The 26967-nt window shown below is 33.8% G+C and overlaps 1 protein-coding gene across 7 annotated transcripts in view; it reads left to right on the top strand.

Moving 5' to 3' along the window:
- The window catches only part of LOC132695834 (latrophilin Cirl), a 129573-nt gene that overhangs the window by 57271 nt on the left and 45335 nt on the right, over positions 1-26967 (top strand). For all 7 annotated transcript variants that reach the window (XR_009617893.1, XM_060660346.1, XM_060660347.1 and 4 more), the window contains one exon: positions 7143-7240. Coding sequence is in view for 6 of the 7 variants with exons in the window: in XM_060660346.1 (XP_060516329.1) it covers positions 7153-7240 (88 nt within the window). In the remaining variant the exon portion in view is untranslated. The remainder of the gene's footprint in view (positions 1-7142; positions 7241-26967) is intronic.

The following is a 26967-nucleotide window of genomic DNA, read 5'->3' on the forward strand; positions in this document are numbered from 1 at the left end:
GATAGTGATACTGATATATTATGTGAATAATTTTAAGTAATTTAAGTAGGTTATAAAAATAATTTGTAATTTTATTTTAATTTAAACATAAATACATATATAAATAAATAAATATTATTTAGTATCTTTCCTATCAAAATCTCAAATAATTAAATTCTAAGCAAAGTACGGACCATATTTCATTCTTACAGCTTGCCCGGGTCTTTCCTTAATTCGTATCTGTTAGTCACTTTCTTATATCTATGAAGAGACTTTATTTAAAAAAATGATTAGCAGGAGATCCAACTTTAATACTTACCTAAATTTTAAATACATACATTTCATCAAAGTAGACAGGTCTGATTTCAAAGTTGTGATTATGCACCATAACCAAGTGCCAAAATAATCCATTCCAAGAATTCAAAAATATTATCCTATAATAACTGTGCGGGCTTGGGAAGTTTGAAATTTTCTTTAGCTGTGAATATTTTAGGGGTCTTCAAAGGGGCTATTACCTGGTTAATCCGCTCTGAAGATAAGTCCTCTTGATTTTAAACGCTGTTCCTTTCTAACACCCAGTTGTGCGAAATCCACCAACTATTGAGAATAGTTGGTTAGGGAAATCACTTGGTTTTAGAAAAATGTAACGCTTTTGGGATTATTTTCTTACTTCCCTTGAGGCGAGCTTTATTATTTTTGAGGTAGCTTAGATTACGGCCGATAATATAAAAATAATAACCCCAGCTTGTTGGGGCGTATAGCCGCCATTTTCATCAGGTGTAATATATTCTGACGCTATAATGCAATTATGGACGCCCTGTCCGGGGCAATACGAGTATGAAAGGGTTATGACCCTTAAACAAGATATTGTTTTTGCACCAACAGCACAACGAACTTAACTTATTCGATATCGCTTGTTAGAGGCAACATTTGTATAATATTTATTTGCATAAGCCAGCGTTAGCGTTTCTAAAGACAAATTCTCGTAATATTTATTTACTCAAGCGAAAGCTTTGCCAGAAAACTTCTGGCCGGTATTATTTTAAAGGAATTCGATTCCCCTTTGCAAAATATGAAAATAACCGCCCATGCGCGGCATGAGGTCCAAACAAAAAGGTTTTTTATTATTGCATCTGACGACAGAAAATTATGGTACCAACGACATTGTTCGGCATTGCTTTCCTTTCAACCTCTCCATTAAAATGTTAAATACAATAAACAATATAATATAGTGTTATAAGGTTGCAGGTAAAAAGTTTTTACAACTATCACCGAGTAGGTATGTACCTTACCTTCTAGGTCAAAGCGAAATACGTCAGCGGGTGGGGTGAAGCCCGACTACCTATCAACAAAGAATTTTTAGACGGGATATATATGTAGCAGAGGCTCATTACTTCGAAGGGATATTCTGTAAAGTTTTTAAGACAAATTGCACACTGTCATGCGATGTTTTTTACGTGTGACTAATTGGGCACAGCTTTAAGTGTTTCCATCTTCATTTTCTTTAGAGTTTCGCTTCTTTTTTTCAATAGCCACGGAGTATTTAAATAAGGGGTAATTTCCGAACCAATTATTTTAATTAAAAAAATTGAAAAATTAAAAATGCGAATGTTGTCAAGCTGCACCACAGGCGATGAAATACATAATCTCGGGAAGTTTTAATTTAGCTTTGACACGAAACCATGTGACTAAGGACAACGTTTTATTGTGTTTATTACGAGATTATATAAATTCCGACCAATCAGATAACAAAACGCGAGATTTTACGTGCCAAATAAAATTCAGGAACGTAATTTTCTTTATTTTTTGCCTTCGTTGCACTATCGATCTGCGCCAATCGCAAAACGCGTTGTAAGGGGTGTTTTTTTTTCGATGCATAGAACTTTAAGTTGCAATACAACAACGGTGGATTATTCGATTGACATGAATTTTATTTATCCGAAAGATAATCTTGTGGCATTACATTTTAAATATGATTTCTGGCATATGAACGCCACGGCTGGCGCGGATGTAGTCCAATCTGGACGTCCAATTTTCGATGACTTTTTCCAACATTTGCGGCCGTGTATCGACAATAACACGGCGAATGTTGTCTTCCAAATGGTCAAGCGTTTGTGCCTTATCCGTATAGACCAATGACTTTACATAGCCCCACAGAAAGTAGTCTAGCGGTGTTAAATCACAAGATCTTGGAGGTCAATTCACAGGTCCAAAACGTGAAATTAGGCGGTCACCAAACGTGTCTTTCAATAAATGGATTGTGGCACGAGCTGTGTGACATGTTGCGCCGTCTTGTTTAAACCACATCTTCTGGACATCATGCTTATTCAATTCAGGAATGAAAGAGTTAGTAATCATAGCTCTATACCGATCACCATTGACTGTAACGTTCTGGCCATCATCGTTTTTGAAGAAGTACGGACCAATGATTCCATCAGCCCATAAAGCGCACCAGTCAGTTTTTCTGGATTAACGGTGTTTCGACATACACTTGAGGATTAGCTTCGCTCCAAATGCGGCAGTTTTAGTTTTGTTTGTTGTTGTAGCCATTCAACCAGAAATGCGCTTCATCGCTAAACAAAACTCCCTTATGAAAATCGGGAACAACGGCAATCTCGTTTTGGCCCCATTCGACGAATCTACGCCTTACTTGATGATCGTTTGGCTTCAATTCTTGCACGAGTTGGATTTTGTAAACACGTAAACCAAGATCCTTCCGCAAAATCTTCCAAAGAGTGGATGGACACAGATCCAATTCCTGTGTTCGATGGCGGATGGACTCAATAGCAATAGCTTCTTCTGTACGCACCGAACGGCGTCTCTGGGGATGCGAGTTATCAATAAGAGTAAACGTGGTGCGAACACGTTCTATGGTTAATCGAATTAACTGCTCTGATGGACGATTTTGTCGACGATAAAATGGACGTAGTGCGCGATACGTATTCCGCACAGAACCATTATTTTCGAAATAAAATTGCATTATTTGCAAGCGTTGTTCAGGCGTGAGTCTATTCATGATGAATTGCCAAACCAAACTGAGAATAAATCACTTGACAGCTGTTAAATCGTTCGCCATATTGAACAGTAATGCCAACTTAAAGTTCTATACATCGAAAAAAAACACCCATTATATATTTTGCGTTCTGGGGTTTGAAAAATACGAAAACATCATGTCATACAAAAAAACACCCGCGTGTAGTGTCTGCGATTCTTTAACGATAAAAATGTCCATTTTAAAGACAAATACGTTTCGGGTCAAGATTTCGAAAGGAAACATTTTATTTTATAGCAAACATTAGGGATAATATTCCTGCGGGATCCAAAATGTTTTCCGCAAAGCCCAAACCAATTTGGTTATTTAAATTCGCGTTACAAGACCAGAATTCGTTCTATTTTTCCCGAACGTTCTTCGCTGAAAGTTTACGGAACTATTTAACATCGATGGTCCAGATGGAAAGCTATTCCCGTTTTAGTGAATCGAACAATCAAAAATATCGACACTTTTATGCCAAGCCGGCCCCATCTAGCTTAAAACGTAATATATATTCCTTCGCTTTATGGTCGGCTGATAAAATGAACAGCGGACCTCGCCTTCATTTTTTGACTTTCGCAAATAAGGCTAATTATGGCAATTTAAACGAGTATACCAATTAATATTGAAGCTCGGAGTTATTGTAATGCTGTATAAGGGATTATTAACATAGAGGCAGACAATAGAAAAATATTTTAATTGCGTTTTTACCTTACGAATTGGTGAACCATTTGCTTAATGGACATAATTAACCATTTTAAAGTTTCTTTTTACTTCTATTTTAGCGGAAATATAACAATGGCGGCGCGGTTTAATATATCTATTACAATGCACGGGCGGTAGGAAGTTTTTTTTTAATTTCCTAAATTACACATTAAAGGAAATTCCTTCAAAATTGTTCCGAAGTACAACGATTCTGTTGCACCAATCTACCACCCCACCCCAGTCAAAGTTCGGCAAAAGAGTTGGAACTTTAATCGCCTTTTTTTCTTTTCTGCCCGATCGGTAAAGTCACAAACGTTGTCGCCCCTAAAAGTTTTTTGCTAAATTTTTTATCATCGACCGATCTACCTACTTTTTTTAATTTTTGAAATATCGAAACGATTTTGAAACATATACTCACAACTTTTATAATAATATAATAATTTAAAGTTTTATAGGAAATAGTTTCTTTGAAAATTTCAATAACAAAATCAAAACATTAAAATTAACACAAATATTTATGCAAATTTTGATATTTAACGGTTAAATTAATGACAGCAAAAAACAGCAGCAATAACATTTAGGTATTTATTTTTCTTTTAAACTGATAAAATCGGTTAATAATAATAATAATAATAATAATAATCAGTTAAAACCATAAGGCTAGTTTCCATAACATTGCGATTCAACTGTATTTTGATTATTGCATTTTTTTTCAACTGTTTTAGTGGTGAAAGTTATTTGACAAATGTCACCATCTGATCGTAAATCAAGATTTAAGTATTAGAGCGTAACAGCATCTAATTTCGTCAGAAGTTTAAATATTGGTACGGTCCAAATCAATGATGCATCCCTAATTTGTCGTTGAGATTCATTTGTATTATAGTTGCGTCGTTTTTAGAAATATAAAAATTGAACTTGTGTTTCATAAAACTACTGATTTTTGAATATTTTTTCTGTAAAACGGCATTTTAATTTTACATTAATATAAGCATTTACAGTAGGATTTTGTGAAATTGATATCATGTGATAATTTCATGGTGTAAGTTAATTTAAAATTCTTTTAATATTTCATTTTCCAATTTTATACATTGAGACGGATTTAAGGAAAAAAAGACAAACAAATTATCATAGAAACAACTGACTTAAAAATGATCTATTTTTTTAAACGAATTTTTTATAGGTATTATATGAACTCAAACATCGTATCCATTATATGTACTAAAAATGTATTAATAAAACTATTTAGAACATGTTATCTTTTTTTATGTTACTCGATAACGTAAATATGAATTCAAATGATAAAACATTGAAAATATTCTATTTAATATTTTATAAGCATAATTAAAACAGAAAAGTAGCTCTCTAGAAATGAGAAAAAATAAACGGTGTGTATATCAAGCATGTAAAACATTTTTTTTTGTCATGCATCTAAAAATATTACAACATCGCAATTTAAATATTGGATTATTTAACAAAAATACGTAAATTATTCTTCAGTTTCTTTTACGTATTACTTATTATATTAAATAAAATATAAATTTACTTTGCGCAATTACATTTTTACAGTACACCAGATTTCACAAAAACATATGATTTCGCAGATTTCACTTATTTCACAATGATTTCACCGGTTTCAGATCTTACGGATTCTACAAAGATATACACATTTACATATACACAAAATACTTTTTAGGCTGTGCAGTGGTCAAACAGTGGCAAAGAGTGATTATAAATTAAGTAAAATTTGAAAAGTTTGTTTCTTTTTTTTTTTTCATGTTTAATTAACTTTTTTTTTTCATTTCATTGTTTAACACATTTCGACGATAATTCTTAATTTGCTGTCTATAAAAAAGTTACAATTATAGACAAATAGAAAATAATGCAGAGAAAATATTTCTATGAACTTTTTTTTATGCCTTATATCTTATAACCTTAAAAATGCAAATTGTTATTGTTGAATGCAACACACAAAAGGAGGATGATATTCTGGAAAAAAATGTCATTAGTGAATACTCCAAAAAATGCAAATGAAACCTATGAAATATCAATTGTTTGTAGTTAAATATGATTTTAGTAATGGAAAGTGCTAAAAACTCGAAAGTTTAGAAATATAATTATTTGTTGTAAAATTCGAGATTTTCTTTTTAGGTGTATAAATCGTCATGGAAAACCAGGAATTATTGTGTTTTTCATGCGTTACCCAATTCTCGGGAATTTTGAAACCTACACACGGTTTCAGCAAATATTTGATCATGTTATCAGCTAATTAGTAAACTTGGACGACGTTTCGCCTTGCGAAATATTTTTTGGTGGCATTACAGTCCTTGATTCTGTGACTGCTGGCAGCGCCACCGATAAGCGGAATAAAGTATAGCAAAAAAAGGGCATTTTATAAATTTGATTAATACGAACGAAACACGCGATCAAATTTGTGTTAAACGCCATCGGAACGCTGTGCGAGGCTTTCCCTTTGTGGAGGGAAAATGGAACGCTTCCTTCCCTAAACCAATAACTAGGACGCTCTCCATCGAAAAGAATTTCTAAAATCCCTTTCCGTTCGTTCTTTTTGGCTAATAACGGTTCCAGGCGCGCACAAACGGTTCATAAAAACTACGATAAGTTCCACATAAACAAGATAATTTTATCGGTATCCCGTAACCTATGACTGATGACAAAATGTTATTTAAATAAAATTAGATTTCAATAACGCTATTTTGTGCACTTATACCACGACGATATCGATAGAAGCGGAAATTTATTTTGTGGAGCTTTGAAGCGTTGTTCAAAATGGATTGTCCGATTTAATAGGAGTTTTTTTGTAACCCCTCCTCACGACGTATATTTAACCTATGGGAATACTGATTTGATGGAGGCTTTTTTACTTTTCGAAGACGTCACAGTTATTACATGGAATTATGTGATATCATTTTTATTTCGATGTCGAATTGGCGTAGAAGTGTAAGAGAATGGAGTTTGTTCTAATTTTTTTTGAATATTTTGGCATGGCAGCGAGAATATACTTTAAACATTAATACTCCCCCACTAAAGCAAATTGGGTTCTTTCGTTCTATTTGTCCCTTTCTTAACTGGACACCAATTTTTCATTAACTTCGAGAGCTTGAATGTTACTCGAAACAGGATTCAAGCTTTCTATCTCTATATCTACCCAAAAACTAGGTACTATTTTGTTATAAATATACAACGTTTTCTTTCTATACTGGCACAAAAATTATACTCATTACTGTAATGTGCTAAATCAGTGAGCACTATTCAGTGACTTCCAAATTTGCAAAACTATAGGGGTGGTTTTGGTAAATTTGAGAAAGTTTACTTAATTTAATGTGTTTTTTTTTTGTTGCGTCGCTGGATCATTAAAAAAAACCTCTTGAATCATTTTGGTAATGTGGTTTATTTTGATTGGTTTCAGGGTGACTGACATGGCCTGGCATGGTAAATTTCGGCCTGGTCTGCTACTGCTGCTCATTTCGTTCGTTGTTATATCGGAGGCAACGGCCAAATCGTTAGGTGAGTCATCGAATATATATTTATTTTACAATATGAAGAAACATTTATAATTATTGTATTTGTACGGTCGTCGCAGATACTTGCTAAATTTGTTGGAAGTTAAACTCCTCAAGCCCCGTACACCCACACACGTCGAAGCAATTAAAAGTGACGTTCGCTAACCAACTATTAGGGGTTAGAGTTAAGAGTATTTTGAGAAACAACTAACTTGAGACTTCGCAGCTATGTTTAGAGTAATTTTAAGTGACTGGAATAATAATTGGGATACGGTCTTTGTGGATTTGGCCGTTTGGATATTACCGGAGTGTGTTTCGTAACGTACGTAACCTAAAATACTTAAATCAAATTTCTCTACCTGAGATACGGAATTTTTTATTTTAAGTAGGCAAAAACGATTTTATCCCATTGTTTTGGCTCCTCCCAAATTTTTTACGTACCTACTTGCCGAGCAGTTTACGTGCATTGAGTGGAAGAAACGGTTTTCTACTTTCTTTTTAACGGCACTCTTATAATCATCATTTCCGTAAGTTTTTTTTTTCGTTTTGAATGTTATCCTTTTGGATCGATGCGGTAGAGTAAGTAGGGTTGAAGTTGAATGAATATTACGATAGGGAAAAACTTTGCCCTCTATTCAACGTATTGTTTAATATGAACAAACAAAAAAAAAGTGCAGATAATATATAAACAGTTTTTAATGAACCGCTTTGTATAATACATTTCCTGTGCGAATTTGTGACGAACAAATTTAGATATGTCACGGAGGAATAAGATCGAACATAGCAGTCGGAGAAACGCACAATACGTCTTCTTGTTCTCGGTCCGTCACACTTTTGCGCTTTGAAAAAAAGAAACCAAGGTAACATTTTTCTTATCTTATATTTCCTACCATTGAGAGTGAAAATTCAATTTCCCCAAAAGATGTAGTATGTTTTGCAAATAAAATATACCCTCGGAGCCGAATTCGATTTGATCGCCAATTGTATACCTGGGATACACTCATTCGGTCGAAAAAAGACATACCGTAAATGTAAAATGGAATTTCGTGTAAAAGATGTAATCATTTCACTGGTTGTTTGTTTTCCAGTAACATAATTGCAATGCGATCGAAATAGATATCGAATACATTCGTCAAATGCGAATACATCAACCGGGCTCCAAAATACATTCATCAAATTCATCAAAACCATAATTAGTAATAACCTATATTTCAGAAATATCAGTTCAAAATGTGCCCCAACAATGAAAGTATTTCTATAATAATATCTCGTATTACTCCATTATTTATATTAATTATATTTTAAAAATTTCTCAGTACTTTTAATAACCATAAATCATAGAGTGATAAATCACCCCATGGTTAATTGAGTATATAGCTGTATTTGGTATTTAAATTCAATTTGGTAGTTGTGGTTGTTTAAACATTCCAAATTCGAATTTAATTTTAGTATGATTCCAAATTTGACGTAAAATAAAGTAATGAGCCATTTACGAAATTGTGGACATTAAATAATAAGTGAAGTGATAAAATTTTACCATTATTTTTACTTTCATTCTTTTTTTTTCTACCAGTTTGCGCAGATACAATTATTACTTTTACATATTTTTATTTAATTTATAGTCACTGCAATTATCTACACGCATTTCGCACCTATATCTCAACTAACAAATAAAAAATATAACTGCCACGTCTCTCAAAAGCTTTGTGAGCTTTTTGTCTTAAAATTTACCAAAGAATCGCTATTCAAAGTCGAGCCACATACTTAATTGACACCCTGTATAGTTAGCGAATTTTTTATTCGGTTATCATAGTAAAAACTTTTCAGCGAGGCAGTTTGATTGATTATTACGTAAAGGGCTTTGCATTTTAAATTGGTCGCTTCCTTCTCCCAGCAATTTCCGATAGCGTACGGTTTATTTTTTCATCCGTTTTCGTTATAAATAAGCTCCAGTTGAATAAAACCTACGTTAAAGTAGACACATATAAATAATTGGGTGGAGGGGGGAATTTTAAACCAGGGATACTAGGGACGTCTAAACAATTAAAAGATTAATATTCCGTATTAAGTTTTCAGAGCTATCGATTGGGGACGTCATGAAACCTGTACGTGTGGTTAACCCACATCATACAAATAACAAGAACAAATAAAAATTTTACGCGTTTCAGATATTTACAAATGATTCTATAAATAAAATTTTATTTATCGGTCATGCTTTTGTTGGCTTTTTTTTTTTCAAATCGAAATTCGATTTTGAGATAATTGAATAAGAATGATACTACAATTTTATTTTCGTATGTTGTAAAAGTTTCGTTAGGATTTAATTGCAAGTAGGTAGAGACGCTATTGAACTAAAAAAAACGTAGGTATATTTTTTGTAGTGGCCATTCGATATCGGTTAATAATGTATAAGCGGTTTTACGTCAATATTGTTGGTTTGATGGAAGCCATAAGACATAACATTGGTAATTTTGCTTTTCCCGTATCGGTCTACTCAGGATATTAAAGAAAGCAATTCTCTTTTAATCAATATTCTGCCTCCGATAATACTTTTGGTTTACAGTAGGACCTCGATTATTCGGGCTGGGGATTATCCGTACCATGATTTGCCATTACATATTAAAATTGTATTTTTGCATTTGTATTGACATAGAGCTCCAACCGTACAATCATCCAGTTTACTGTTAAAACCAGCAAGCCATTTAGATAACTTATTTTCGTTCCATAAAAAGTTCATTCCCCGTTCTCATCTCAATGAGGCAACCTTAAGATAGGACGAAAAAACTTCTTTGTTAGTTTTATCCAACCGTATCTTGCTTCCATTACTCAGCTGATGGATCAATGTGTTATTGAAGCAATAAAAAGCTTCTATCGAAAAGAACTTATAAAGAACTTGTTGTTGAACACGATCAAAAAATGACTTTTAAAAGAGTTTTTTTACAAAATAACGACGCTAGCGGAAGATGACAGCATCGTGGAATCTGGCGATAAAGAAACGACCATAACAGGATTGACAGCACTGATGCAAAGAAATTGATGAAACAGAAGTTGAAAGGTGGACTCGGTGGTACCAATAAAGAACCAGGTTAAAATTATGAGTTTTGAATCAGCCCCGGTATGTTATAACCCAATTTATCCGAAAATAAGTGCCAAGACGAAGAAAATGAAATATTGATTTAAAGAGTAGCTCCGAGAGACTGAAGAACCTGCGTTCTACTAGACCAGATATTTCGATATTACGCAGATTACGCTAGGTGGTTAAAAAAGATCGAAAAATGTCAATACAAACTAAAGTGACTTTTTCGATGAATGTTCGGATTATCCGGGCATTTCAGTTACACTAAACTCGTCCCGCGGAGCACGGATAATTGGGGTCCTACTGTATTTCTCAAATTTTTTGCTAATTGCATTCGCGCATCTATCTAGTCGAATTAGTTTTGAAATTTCAAAACCATTTAATTCCTTTTCAGTTTCAATTAACTCTATGTGTGTGATTTGCCCCCCAAAAACGTAATGGAAGAGAATTACTTGGCCCAATACGTATCTATTGCCTCTTTTGTTCTTTTTAATTGCATTGACGTTTTAAGTGTTTCAATTACTCACTCGCGTGGAATTAAAATTGATGGAAACGTCGTTTTTTTTACTCGTGACTTGTTCTCCCTTTGGCGTTTAGAGGTTTTCCAAAATGAACTAAATATCGTTTCAAAAACTGTAGCAAATAATGAAGGCAGGCAAATAAAAACGGCTTAAAGTTTTTAAATGCATTTTAAGTACATTTCGTTTCAGAAAAGAGTCGTTAAAAATTTCCAAGTCGGATTTTCAACTTTTTATTAAGAATTAATTTAGGCAAATATATAGTTTCCGCTCCTAATTTTCAGAAAAAAACCGTTGCCTTAGAAATCAATTCTGTTCGTTTTAGACGAGAATTTTTCAACTTTTGGCCATTTCGCTCCGTTTCATTATCAAAAGTTTTAATTAACATGACTTCGAAGTTTGCAAACATGTTGAAACCGGCAATAATATTATATAGTTATTTTTATCAATGCGTCGAAACATGGTGGGTAATTTTTGTTTTCGACATGTTTCCGAATTTCGTACAAAATGAAATTTTAGAAACTAGTTTCGCGTGGTCTTTGGAGTGGAAGGGAATTTTTCCAGAAGTAATTCAAACTTTGGATGAGTTATTTTTACGGGGTGTCCGAACCAAATCTGGCCGTAAAAACAACTTTTTTCGTAATGACAATAGTTTCGAAATTCCCAAAAACGCCTTTTTATTTTAATTATTTTTAACTATAAAGTTCGTAAATTCAACCACAATACATAATTTTTTTTTAAGGAATTTTGTATGAGAAGCTAGAAGAATGGAATTGGTTTGTGTCGTATTACTCAATTAAAAGAGGTTTCTTGCTAAGACCAACTTTCTGCTACCTCTAGTTTTGGAAAATGTTCAAAAGAGACAACTTTTAAGGTGTTAAGAAGTTTTCTGGAATATCTGGCTTTCTCTTAGTCACAGAAAAAATATAAAAACGCCGTGTATGTAAAAACTTTGTTTATTTTATTCACATAAAAATTTAGGCATGCAGGACTAACCAAAAATCGTCTTGATATGCTGTTTACGGTCCCTGTTTTCACAATTTTGATAAACACCGAATTCATATTCGTGTCTGAGGTTGTTTTTTAGGATTCGAAAATTCGACAGAATTAGTCACATGCTTCAAAAAGTTAATTGACTAAATTTCAAAAGTAGAATGTTTCTTCATTCTGCAGCTCTGTACGCCAAAAATACTAAGTTGAAAATCTGCGCCATATAGTTTTAATAAAATAAGATATCGCTTGAAATACATAACGCTTACTCCGCCAATGCATTCAAAGGAAATTTTTAAATGCTCTTTTTCATGTTTAAATAATTTACCAAAACTAACCAAAACTACTGCCAAATGGAATGAAATATTATTATACTAATCCTGGTGGCCTTTTTGTCAAAATGATAATTTGTTATTTTTATATTGTTTATAATTCAAATAAACATCTTTATTATTTTATCTTTATTATTATTATATATATATATATATATATATATATATATATATATATATATATATATATATATATATATATATATATATATATATATATATATATATATATATATATTATGAAGGAATTATTTAGCTTATTCTATGGCTAAGAGTTGCTGGTGCTTTATTTCACAATACCTTTTTAATTTTTCTTAAGAAAATTACTTTCAATTCATCCATATTTTTCTTTTCAGAATTTTTATATAAATTTGATTAGATGGAAGTTTTTTGTCGCAAATAGTGACGCCGCATTGGATTTTTGGCGCCCTCTGGCGATCAAACTAGTCGTACCAAATAGTTCGTGCCATGAATAAAAATGTTTGATTAAAGTGCCGGATCCTTTGATATTTTTTTTATTGACATTTTATAATTTTGTGTTTAGTACGTTTGAAGATATTCATATTTTTAAATATGTAAATTGAAATTTAAATTTCGGCTTTTTATTATGCCAGCTCTTATTGCTATATTTTATTTATCTATCTTTCCACGATTTTTATTGAAACTGATTGACCGGACAATGTCCTCGGCAGTACCATAAGATAATAATTAAATTATTTTTAAGCGCTCTGTATATTTACGACAGAGGCGTAAGCAAAAGCGATTCAAAAATAGCTACAGGCGATGATAAATAAGGACCGGTAATCTGCAGCAACCCTAGAAAAACATTCGTCAGCAACGGCGTTGTTTACATTTAAGTAGAAACATACGCGTTACGGAAACACCCTGTAAGTGTCAGATGTCAAATCCTGCCGTTTTTTTATTGCCGGGGCGTGGTTTCAACCCCGTAATTTTAACTCGCAGCATCAATAAAATGCCACCGAAATGAATGATTTTATCCGGAGTTGGGAGTTGGAAAAAAAGTCCGATATAGTCGCGGCAACGTATGTGTTCTATCGTCAAGTGGTTGCAACATATGGCGGTAACAGCTAATGGTTCGATGGTTGCCAGGAGAAGTTCGATATATAAGGAAGGGAGGTGTATATACAGGTAGTCGCTAGGGTGAGGCGAAAAGCGTACGATGCCCTTCCACCATTCAAGGGTTTTGATATATTTACCGATTAATTTTAACCGATAGGTATATATATATATATATATATATATATATATATATATATATATATGAATTTTTTAAAAAACTTCCCATTTTTAAAAGCGGCTAGACGCGCCTATGGTGCTTATAGCGGCTTTGGCTAAGGTTGCAGTGGGTATGCCGGAATTTGGTTTCTGGGGTCCGTACTTTTACGTTACGGTATATATAGATCATATATATGGAACTCTGTACTGTCCAGAGTAGATGCTCTGGAAGATACACTGCTCGCCGTTCAATGACAATTCTAAGAGAAATGTTTCCAGAGCGGGGAGACATCGGGTGGCCCCCTCACTCACCGGATTTAACCCCATGAGACTTTTTTCTCTGGGCTACCTGAATGAACAGACGTTCCAACATCCTCCCCAAACCTTGGAAGCTCTTCCGCCTGAAATTATCAGGAGAGTGATATAAAATTATCGGGAGAGGCTTACTCAGTGCATCAACAACACTTAAGAGATGTAATTTTGAAAACCCACTAATTTAATTATTGTGAATGTGAATAAAAAGTTTTTTATATCTTGATTATTTTTTATTGCCTCACGGTGAATTTCTGGTATTTTTTAAAATACGATTTTAAATACTTTTAGGCATTTCAATTATAATCACTCCCAAAATACAAAAAACAACGTGCAACTACGGGCAAGTGTAAACTTACAGGCAACGAAGCATCACTTTATAACCGAACGGTAAACATTCACCCCTTTGCATAAACCTTTTGATATATTTACCGATTAATTTTGTTGGACAGGTAAATAAATCATGCCTATTTGTTGCACTAGAGTTTCAGCAAAGAACATTTATTTCGGCATTAAATATATGCCGACCGGATTTTGTGTCATGTCGTTTCGGGTAATTACGAATCTGGAAGGTGATTGAACTGGGTAAAATGAATCCATGGTTTGTGTCTGACTTACAATTATTTTAATGGATTCCGTAAGAAATTAGTTCGTGTTTTAGGTAATGAATTGGGAAACTGTTAAGTCAAAGTTCAGGATAGTCGATGCAAGGTTGCTGAAGACTTTTATCTCGCCATTGGGGACTCTTTCTTATGTGTCTTTTTTTACCTAAACTAACTCAACTACCAAACTAACCAAAACCGCGAAATAATACTTAAACATCCTAGCTCGTCAGCTTTGGAGTAGGTTTAAAATGTGGAAAGTATAAAATATTTATGCGTTAACCCACTTCTGCGTTACGCTTCCAAAGTGCCAACTTTAAGGAAGTCATTCTTTTGTCCTTATAAGTATTCAGCGAGTCGTATGTTTTGCACGTTGTTTCCTTAGAAGCATATAGAACATCCTGTTTCATAATATTATTCCTCACGCAACAGGGAATAATAACTTTAGCGCGTATACTCGAAATAAGTATTTAAATTTTAAGCCTCGAACGTCGACATTTTTTCTTACACCATGAATTCGGTCTCGATCCATTATGCGCCGTTGTGTTCGCATTTTCTGCCTATTAAAAACATTCCTCGGTAACCTGAGACTTCAGATTGAAAAACCGGGACCGTGAAATATCGAAACGTTCGAGATCCGATTATGTTAACTCAGCCTTAGGTTTCTTATTGCTTATTTTGCGGTATTTGATTGCAAAGAAATCTACCAATTAATACACGCAAGAAACTAATCAATGAAGTTAACAATACGCAATTGAGCTGAACCGCATTTTTTCTTATCAAAGCTCACAGTTTAGTTAATGCATAACCTCATTAAGTAGTTGCGATTGATTATTTATTAATTAATGTTTATTTTTTGCATAGTACGTATGTAGCTATTTATAAAATTGCTAGTAAGAGAAAAATTCCGTTAAAGTACATACCGCAGGTTTACACATTTGTGACTAACGTGTGAGTCACTACTGTCGTAAAAAAGAAAATTGCAATTGCAAATCCTATTTTATACCGAGCGATAAGGAAAATGTGTTGGTAGAAGCGTTTGGTTCTTAACATTAAAATTTTGTCAGCAACAACTTCTAATCACAAACTGGCATTTTACTTACAGCGAATTTTCAGCCATTTTTTTTATTTCGTTTATCAATATTGCCGGAGAGTGACGATATCACTGTCTACGATCTTAATGCTACTGCTTTATCAAATCGCGGCTTATGATATTAATATGTTATGACGCTAAATTCAAATCGAATTATATTGACATACCGGCGTAGCGTGTAATTGTTCTAAATGGGAGTAGCGATAGGAAGATGAGCGAACATGTATGCTAAACGATCCAAGATAGATTCCCTTGCGGTTTGCTTAATTGCAATTGGGAGGGGAATTTTTACCATTTGTCGGGTGTAGCTCAAAGTTGATCCAATTTCAACGGCAGATATGTCCCGTTTTTGTAAACGCTCGTGTTATTTTCACAATGTAGTTTACGTTTATCTTTATTACGGGCATATTTCCCCGAAAATAATTACGAACATAACTCAACGATGCGAAAGGAAATTAAATCTCATGTTAACGCTGCAACTGAGGTAAATAAACCTAGTTAGTACGTAACGACAAACCTGCTGACGCTTCCCGATTCCTTTTATAATGTTTGTTGAGAATATGCTCTGGTACAACAGATAAACACGAATTAATGCATCCCTAATCGATGATTAGCGCGTTTTGCAATAATTGCCTATTAGTTAATTAATATGTCCCTCGGAGTGTAAAACATTGTAATTGCATATGCGATTGGAATATGATTTAAATATTTTGTAGATGCGACAGTTTTTCTCAGTCTCCCCGCGCTATGCGTTAGAGCTTTTGACAAATCTATCGATAAACAGGAAATATTTTCTCGATATTCGAAAAGATTTCAAAGTAATACTTCCGTGTTTGTGTTGAGGTTTTCGCCAACTAGCTGAAAACGGAATTCTGAAAGGGAAATATTTTAAATTTACATGCAAAATCTACTGTTTATACAGCAAAAGGATATGTTTTCCGAAACCTGTTGAAATGTAACCCCAACATTGAGACAAAAGATTTGAAGGGAAATGAACATGTTTACCAAGAAGCTTAATTTCTTCAAATATTTTCGTTTAATCTTGTTATGTAGATATTATTTTGTCTTTGACCAGTTCGTTAGCCCACAATCTCGGTGGAACTGTTCCAGCAAGTTGTTTTCTCACCGAGAAAATATTCAGTTCGAATTTCTTTCACCTGATGTACGGAAAATTAGGCCCCCATTAATTTCCATTGTTAAAATCTTCCTCTTTGAAATAAAAGAACGCGAACTCTAATTGCTTTTTCCTCGTAGCCGTTAAGACACATTTTTCTTTTTGGCTCCTATCGACCCTTGCTTTCTCGTCCCAAATATTTTATATAAAAAAAAATAGATTCGACAATGGCGCTATTCAATATGAAAATTGGGCTAAGTTGAAGTGGTCGTTAATTTTGGGGTAATACTTTCGAGAAGGATCTGTTATGAACATTTTTTCGTATTTTTACGATAGATAAAAGTTTTTATTTTGGTTTTAGATATAATAATTGATGCATTAGTTGTTGTTCAATTAAGTTTTTAATTTTCATTTCACTTCATTTATTATTCAATCATATAATTCGGTTTATGAAAAAGTAGTCAAATTACTAGAGTATAGAACTATGTAATGGAGAATATAATCCATATGCAGGGTTATCTCTTTAAAACTTGGCGTGCACTAACTTATCAGCTTTTTGAAGGTTCTAGCAACGCTGGTATAAATTTGGCATAACATTTTATTAATAATACTAATAAACTGTCTTTATTGAAAATCAAAATATTACAATATAAGTAATAATACAATTTGCGCTCTTCCTCTTCCATGTAACCACAAGAAAAACAACACCAACACCATAATTGTCAATAAAATATGAATGCTTTTGTGAAGGACGTTATTGAGGGGAGGGACGTTATATCATAAGGTATTTCATTAAATGATTATACTGCTTTATAGCTAAAGATCTCTGGAAGGTTACCGAAGTGTGTCTAGGAACGCAAAATCTTAAACAATGACTGGTGTCTCGATTATGAATATCATTTTCTCTGCAAAGTTTATCAAACAAGCACGACGGGTTCTTATTGGAGTTTAGTAAAAAAAACACAAGTGGCAAACTGAACTTTATATCGGTCCTCCAGCATGAGCCAACCCGAATCAGAGAGGCACTGTGAAATATGGTCATACTTTCTGAGATTGTAACTAAAACGAATACAAACATTCTGAAGTCGTAGGAGTCTCTCTTTATCTCGATAAAGTATAGCTGGCCAATAGACAATACTGCAATAAGCGAAGTAGGATAAAACTTACATATCACAGAGTTTAAGTTTGACTTCTTTACTGAGAAAATGTTTATGAATGAAAAAACTTATAGAAGGATTTTTGTAACACCAAGCAACATGCTTAGAAAACCGCAAGTCACCGTCAAACCATAATCCTAAATTTTTACACCCGTCGGAAGGAGAAGTAATCTCATCATTTAGTGTAATCTTAAAGGAGGCGTTTTGTACACTATCTCCCCTTTTATTTCCAAATAATAACATCTGCGTTTTGTGAGTATTCAATAAGACGTTGTGAGCCACAGATACCTCCGAAATTATTTTCAGATCTAAATTTATTTTAGTAGCGGCATTTGAGCTTAACTACCAACAAAAGATAAATATAACTGGCGTATTGATGAGATTTACAAAATTTAAGAAAACTAGAGAAGTCAGCTGTATAAACTGAGATCAGAATAGGTCCCAGAATACTCCCCTGGGGAATACCCCTCTCCAAAGCAAGGGCATCTGAATGAGTATTTCCTTTAACTACCCTTTGGTATTTCTGACGCAGAAAATTTTAAAAAAAACCTTTTATCCCGAAAAATTCCAGTTTAGCTGGGAGAAGAAAATGATCCACGGTATCGAACGCTTTGCTATAGTCCAAGAGTATGAGACAAGAGTTTAATTTATAATCCTGCTGCTGCTGCTCTCAATAAGTCATCAGTAACATGAAGCAAGATAGAAGCAGTGCTGTGAAGAGGTCGAAAACCAGATTGAGTGTGTGGGAGGATTTTGTTATTGCATAGGAACTGACGAAGATGCAATTTTTTCAATAATCTTTGAGATGGTTGGCAGGCAAACTGATTGGTGTAAAATCGTTAATGCCACTTGGACACTCTTTCTTTGGGACGGGTATCACTTCAACCTGATTCGATGAGTCCAGAAGAACCCCGGTCAGCAGACACTTGTTAACAAGGAAACTGATATGATCGACTAAATGTGGAGTAGTCAAAAGAATCATTTTTTTTATCAATATTGTCTGAGCCATGAGCGTTAGTTTTAATACTAATTAAAGTTTGTTTTATTAACTTCCTCAAAGTAAACTTTAGCAAAACGGAATGGATTACTGTGCATTTGAACTCTCCTTAAAGTACTCCAAAAATTTTTAGGGTCAGCCTTAAATGTACTTGCCAAATATGCCCTTTTCTCGGCTCTCATACAGGAGTAATTCTCTATACTCGTTTAAAGCAATATCTTAAACGTGACCTAATAATAATGATAATAATATATTCATATAATTCGTATAATATAAGTAAATGATAAATATAATAATTCATATATTATTAGTTTATACAGCTTTAAAAAAAATCTTTTATATTAAAAAACAAACTTGGAATCGAGATTTATAGTTGATGTTTCATTTACTTTATCAATAAAAAATGTCCACTGTCCATTTAATTATGTTTTTATTGAGAAAAATCTGTGGGTTTATACCTTTGCGACGTCAGCAAGCAGTTTTCAAAAATCATAAGTAATAAATAAATAAAAAACTTTATTTGAATCATAAAATAATAGATTCTAAAGTATTTCAACGGTTTTGTAGTTCAAGTTACGCGTTAATTTAACATTAAACCGCGACATATCATTTCTTCATGCTTAATTTTCTCTTTTACCGTGGTATACTTTACGAGGCTTCGGACATTGTTGTTTATTTTTTACCTGTCACCTCAATATGTCATCAGGTCGTTGATAAAAAAGACTAAACAAACCGAGCCGAATGTCGTGGTTTGAAGAGGGACCCGTTTTTTTTGTGTACTCCCGTGAGTGATCCTTAATAGGCTTTGGCCTATTTAAATATTTAATGCCTGTCATTCATTAAATTAATGACGCCCTAAGCTCTCCGAAATGTCAGTTCTATTTCAATTAGTTTCGTTATATTTAAAACGATTTTGTATTTAAGAGGACGCCGGGGCCAGGTTTTTCGCTTTGCGAATATCGATCGTGAAGTCGTAATTCCTTGCATTCGGGGCAATTTCAGATATTTTCCGGAAAATTGGGCAAAATGTCCATTATGTGCCTATTGCAGATGGACATTTTTTTCGTCCTTTTTTGTAAATCTGAAGCGGTGTACGGAAAAGTGAAATGTGACGGAACTGAAAAAACGAGTTTCAAATAGTTGCCAGAAAGAGAAAATTAAAAGCCACCCGTTTGACGTGACATTTGTTAATCAACGTAGTTCCTTGCAACAAAAAAATTCGCGATCATGGAGAATCGATTTCTTTTTTTTATACTCCGCAGGCATCGTTATTTTTAAGTTTCTCCTCACTAAGTGTGAACGTGTCCTTTGTATATCAGTTTTAATAATTTTACTTCAAGCAATGAAGATTGGAAAAAAAGTTTTCACTTTTTATATTTGATTAGTTTATATCATTGCGGTTATAATATTTTTAAGAATTTGCAATATCAGCTTATCACCTCACACAAAAAATAAGTATTCTAGAAGCATTTCAAAAAGATAATATTTTAGAAAAGCAGTGTTATTAAAAAATTGAGGACAAGTCTAACCTAGTCTACTATTACTACCTTCGAAATGGAGAGATTGTACCCGTATATAAACTAGTTTTTGATTGAAATCTTCTACTCAAGTGCTAACTTTTGGATCCTGTGTCATACCTAATTCCGTCATTGTTTCCTCGGTGAATCGGTATTTATTAGTTAAATAATAGTTGACTAAAATGGAGAGTAATATGTGCAATTATAAGCTCCTATAGGAAATAAAAAAAAAACTTGTATTTTAATTTAAATAATTTAATATTTTTTTTACATTTGAATTGCTTATGCTTATCATTTTATGGCAACTGACAATTTTAGTTAATATCTGGTTATACCAAAAAGTGATACTCATTATAATATAACAAATTATAAACCTGATTTAACATTTTACAGTGCTTCACAGATTGTTATAATTTAATGGGACAAAATTTCAGAAATCAATTTCTTAAAATCAATAACGAATATAGCGTTTTTAGGGAATTAATCCATATATATGAATTTATTATTCGGGATCCAGATACGGAAAATATATAAAGGCATTTTGTCCAGAAGTTTATTTTGTTAGCGGCGCTAAAACAATATTTTCTGTAATAACTTATTCGTATTCATCGCCACAAACCGGAAGTCCAAAAGACTAGAAAACCGAGCGCGCTGGCATGAAGTTAAGCAAATACGGATTTTCCGTTTAAAAATGCATTTTAAAAAATGTGTTTTTCGTGGTTAAGCGTTGTTTAATTGTTTATCAGACGTGACCGTGTTTTTGCGAGGCATGACTGTGCCTTCTTTAAAAATTTAATTAGTAGTGAAGAATTTACCTCATTAATATTCATTTTATTTGGAAAAAACTATTATTTTGTCAATCGAAATACAAATACCGTAAGTTATTTGTAAAATTTGTAAATTGTAAAATGTTTGATGACTGTTATTATATCATTTTATTCAAAAAAGTTAAAAACACCTCAAGAAAATGTTGAATCTCAGAATTATCATTCAATGCTTGCCTTTATTTCAAACACAAGTCTTACTTCGGAAAATTAGAATGAGTTTATACTGCAAATAAAATAATATATAAGAAACGATAACAAAACTCTTCTCATGAAAGTAGGTAAGCTTATCAGAAAATAAAGTTTTTTGAAGAGCTCTAGACTTTACAACTATATGTTAAAGTTGGTATTTCAGAAAAACAGTCGGATACTTAGGAAAAAGCTTATGTTTAATTTTTATATACTAGCATGAGATTTGTGGGTTTAATATAAACAAACTGCCATACGTGTAACCAATTTAGTGAGCACACGGATTCATTTGGAGTGTATCTATCACAACTCAACAAGATACGCATAGCCTTTTTTGTTGAATTTGCAGCCTTTGCTGTTCTAAACACAGTGTTATAAACTACTAGGGTAGCGGAATTGACCGGTCAAATTTGTTTGTGTCAATTGAGCAGTCAATTGACCGAAATAATTTTTAAAATACAATGACATTTATATTTAATTATATTTAGTGCGTTACGTCGCCGTTGCAACCTTCTGAGGACTAAATGGAGTCGATATTTTTATTGAGATTCCCCGACTAGCCAAATATCGTATTTGGTTATGGCTTGAAGAGGTTTATAGTTGAATTGGACATCGCAATCGCATAATAATTTAATATAAAATATGATAATGATAAAAATGATAGACAACACTACAATTGCTAGATGTTATTTAAAACATTTTTTGACTAGTCATCAATTGACCGGTCAATTAAGAAATTGTCAATCCACTACGGTCAATTGACCATGCCCAACACTATAAACTACCATACGCCATCTGAGTTTTAAGCAAATTTCAATTTCCCACAATGGGAATAAATTGGACGTTTTTGATGACACCGTCTGAGGTTTTGATAATTATCCTAGTAACTATTCCATCGATAGAATTTGGACAACGTCTATCAGTGAAAAGTAATTTAATAATAATAAGCAACTAAGTTGCTCTAACAAGATCTCCCAAAAAAGAAATAGGTATAAAAAGAAGGAAATAGGATAAAAAGAGGAACACAAATGTCACTAACTAGTGAAAAAAACTACAAAATGGCGACAACGAGCCAATATAATGAAGCGTGTTCAATCTGTGAGTTGTTCTATATCTAACTTAGCTTTTAGCTTAAATGATGGCAAGGCAATCAGCTTAAAGGATTACTAACTACAGTCGGTCAAAAAGTCTTCGTACACATAGTACTTTTTCAGTTTTCTTTTAGTTTCTTCTTTCACTTACATTTAATGAGAAATATATTTCAAGTAAATGTCGCCAATCTCATTAAGAGTAATAAAAATAAACATTGTAAACACTTTATTTAAACGGTAAAAAATAAGGCAGTTTTAGAAGCAAGGAAATATGTCAAATAAGTCTCCCGTACACTATTACTTCTTATGATAAGTTCAAAAGTTTCTGAAAGTCTAATATTTTGTACAATTGCCATTTGATTTAATAATGGCATTAAGTCTTTTTGTAATACTTTCTTGTAACTTCTGGCGATACGTTTTCTCACTCTTTTCTTATCCTATTTTTGAAGTCTTTACTCGTAACTTGATGTTTTTTCACTCGTCGCTTTAATTCTTCCCACACGTGCTCTATGGGGTTAACATGCGGAGATTGTGGTGGTGTATGAAGTTGTTGGCTGATATTATGGATCATCCAGGGACGTACAAGCGTAGCAGTGTGTTTAGGATTGTTAGCCTGTTGGAATAAATAATGCCCCTCAAAGTTAAGTTTTTCAACATTTTGGTTTAAATTATTCTTTACGATGTTCAAACATGTCCATGATTTCGCCAATAAAAACTAAATTGCATGTCCCATTAGCTGACATGTCTCCACAATAAAACATTGCTTCACCGTAGGACAGACAATTTTTATTTTCAGAGCTGTATTTTTTTTCTTCAAACTTTATCCCGACCATCTGACCCAAAAGATTAATTTTTCTTTCGTCACTAAAGATAACGTTTTCCCAAAACTCCCTGGTTTTGTTGATGTGTTCTCAGGCAAATTGCTAACGTTTTTTCGATTTTTTCCTCTTTTTTCTCTTCCCTGATTTCCTCTGTAAGTTTTGGAGCGCTTGTTTTAGAATATTTTTAATTTTTTTCACAACAGAACACTCTTTTCGTGCAGTTAATTTCCTGGGACGACCAGACCAGATAAGATCCGGTGGATTTGTATTGATTTATCACATATTATACAGTTGAATGTGATTTTTAAGTTATTTTACCAATATCTCTAAAGGGTTTTTTCTCTTTCCATAAATCTGCTATGATTTTTCGAGGCGTAATTGGAATTTCGTTAACTTAAAAGTGACGTCCAAAATAAGCAAGTATAACTCATTTGTTTAAGCGAAATTTGGTGAATTGATAAAATGGTGATAATTAACGGTTCTAATTGCAGTTCTCAATATGTATGGAGACTTATTCGATATAGTTTTGTGTCTCAAGTGATTTTTATTACTCTTAATGAGATTGCCGATATTTACTTGACATATATTTCTCATAAGTGAAAGAAGAAACTAAAATAAAACTGAAAAAATACTATGTGTACGGAGACTTTTTTGACCGACTGTATATATCCATGGCGCGTACTAGGGCTGCCTTTTGTATTTCGGTATTTTCTTAAGCTGCTCCTGCCATCTGGCGACTAACGTTTTTATAGGGAAGTTTGATATTTTGAGGTTAGGTTTACTCGGTTAGGTTTTAGCGAAAGAGTGTTGTTTGTGTTTTTTATGATAAATTAAAAAAAAATGTGACTGTTAAAAATTGAACTTTACACAACTTTAGACGTGGACTAACTCAACAACAATGCATCGATGAACTTAATTCGACTTTTGGAGTTAAAGCACCATCTAGGAATACTGTTTATCGCTGGTTTTCGGACTTCAGTCGTAGTTTTCTTAAGGATGAATTCCGTGAAGGTCTTCTAAAATCGGTGGTTGTCCAAGAAAACATCGATGCAGTGCGGAAACTGATTTTGCAGGATCGTCATGTGACTTACCATGAGATTGACGTTTGGGCATTATTAGGACCAGCATACATACGTTGGACTTCACACAATTTGACATCAGCCCAAAAAAAGGCTCCTGTTTGATTAATCACGACACGTCAATGATACCGAGACAGGTGATGAATCGTGGATCTCTGCATTTGAACCTGAAAGTCAGCAGCAGTCCACTGTGTGGGTCTTTCAGAATGAGACAAAGCCCACAAATATAAGTGAAACTGGCCACGTTACAAGTGTTTCTTTGGCCAAAGGTAAACCAGTCAATTCTGAATGGTATACAACCATTTGTTTGCCGAAAGTCTTCGAAGAAATTAGAAAAAATCAACCGCCACGACGACAATGCTAGCTCTCACCGATCAGTGCCAACAAAGAGCTTTTTGAGCATAAAAACGTGGATTTGATGAGCTATCCACCATATAGTCGTCATTTCGTGTATTGATCATCAGATTGTGAATATTTTGAGAGACAATAAAGTCATATTTGTTGGTAGCTTATGGTTTTTTATTACAAATCCCGAAATATAAAAGGTAGCCCTCGTATTAGAAAATAAGCTTTCTTTTCGAAGCCGCGAGACTAAAAAAGACATTTTCGCCGTCTCCGTCGAATATATTATCAAAACATCGTCGGTGAAAATTTCATCTTCGTTTTCGTAGAGCGCGAGAGACAAATCCCAAGCCGAAACACCTTTTACATTTTCGACTGTGTGTAGTATTATAGCCGGCGGGTGTAGGTTAGCCACTTTGCACAGAGAACGCGGGGTCTCTATTGATTTTCTAACGACCAAAAGTGTGGCGGCACACGGAGAGAAACTCTCTATACCTCCTGCCATTCCACTCTGCTGCATGGGAGTCGTCCTATCTACATGCCCGCGTTCTATACCGACGCGTCGCCAGAATTTGCCTCTTACGTCCCCCTCTGTCGAAATTCGAAATCGTTCTCCCCCTTCTTTTTTTCCGAAAAAAGCTCCCGACTCGTTTCGCGGGCCCTCCTCAGGCCTCCGGGTTCGATATCAAATTTTTATAGAGGGATTTTTCAAATCGGACGGTCGACAGGGCCCCTCCTCGCTTTTCCATTTGCCTTCGATTTTTTTTTTGTTTTAAAGCTAATTCCGTCTCACGGAATTTGTTATCTCAGCGGCTCGATTGTAAACTTAATAAATCCGTCTCGTTATGTATCGGTAATACGACTCGTTTATTTCCCTTTTAAATTTTCGCTTTGATTTTGATTATTCGAATCGGAGGGGAAAGATCGGATATTAAAAGCTGACGTCGGGACAATTTCATTTAGTTTGTTTTGGTTAGTCTAAAAAAGTTATACCCTCGGTTTTGGTTGGTACGGAGAACATTTTCAACTGTTTTTAAAGCGCACCAAGTGGAAAAACAAGCTCAAAATTATCTTACATTTTATAAAACTCCACTCCTGTTGATTGCTTCAGAGCTTGAGTGAAACTGGCTCGCGTTTTACTCTCTACTTGCTTTTAAATTGTGTGAGGGGCATAAACCCCGTCTCGGATGACTAATTCCCATATTGGTGACAGGAGAATAACATTTTATGTCCAGTTTCTTGATTGTGTTCGGCAATTGCCGATGAGTTTATTTGTGTTAGTCTTAAAGCTCTTTCCTGTGCTTTCACCCTAGTTGATATTTTTCATCCGGTCTCTCCAATGCTGTAAACTCCTGGCATCCCAAATGGAATTTTATCTTCGACGGATCGAAAATGTTGAGAGATTTTTGGACAACTGGTAAATCTGGTTTTGACGTTATGCTTCTTTAGAACTTTTGAGATGTGATCAGTGATGTTTTGAATGTAAGGAAGGACCACAGTGGCAAGTGTAGGATTGCTTTCGGCCTCATTGCTATTGGAAGGTTGTGGTGAAGTGTATTTTGTGATGGAACGCTCAATATCTTCAATGTGGAAATTATTAGAGAGAAGAGCAGAGCTAAGGTGTTTTAAGTCTAGGTTCACTGACTCAGGCCGGTATCGGTCCGTGTGTGTTGGTTTTCTATAAACGCAATGACCCAATGTTAGGTCTGTTTTTCTATTGATAAGAATATCTAAGAACGGGAGGTTGTTATTAGTTTCTAATTCAATAGAAAAACGTATGTTAGGGTGTATAGAGTTTAAATGTGTAAGAATATTTACTAGGAATTCTTGACCATGAGGCCAAATAATTCTCAACAGTTTCCATAAATATATTCGCAATGACTGGTGATAGCGGTTGACCGTTATAAGAAAAAGATGTTTCCCCATAAGCATTTTTCAATTAAGGTGAGAAGGTTTAGTTCCAGATTCTCGGATTTTAATATATCTGAAATATTCATGAGAGTTTCAGGAATAGGGATCTACGTCGAAACTAACCAGAATATCCTGTGGATCTTATGTAATGCTCTTTAATTGTTCAATGATGTGAAAGGAATTAAGTACGAAACTATCAGTTTTCCCTGTCAAGGGTTTTAATATATATATATAAATGCAAATATTATTACAGTAGCCTGTGGAAGTTTCTTTGAAAAATCAAAATTGCTTTAATTATTGCCTGGTACCATTTTTGCAAAAGTAAGACGGTAAAAGCATCTAATACAATATTTATTAGGTTTTCGTCTAATCTAATCTAATCTGATCATCTGTTATTTGCATCCATACCATGACTGGAAGATCTAATCTAAGTTATTTGAACAAATAAGGTGTGCATAACCAAATGATATAAACTAATAAATCCGGAAGAGTTAGATAAATGAACGTAAAATATTTATTAAATATCTGAA

The sequence above is a fragment of the Cylas formicarius genome, unplaced genomic scaffold, assembly GCF_029955315.1.
Source record: "Cylas formicarius isolate icCylForm1 unplaced genomic scaffold, icCylForm1.1 PGA_scaffold_12__32_contigs__length_19106922, whole genome shotgun sequence".
Taxonomy (NCBI): domain Eukaryota; kingdom Metazoa; phylum Arthropoda; class Insecta; order Coleoptera; family Brentidae; genus Cylas; species Cylas formicarius.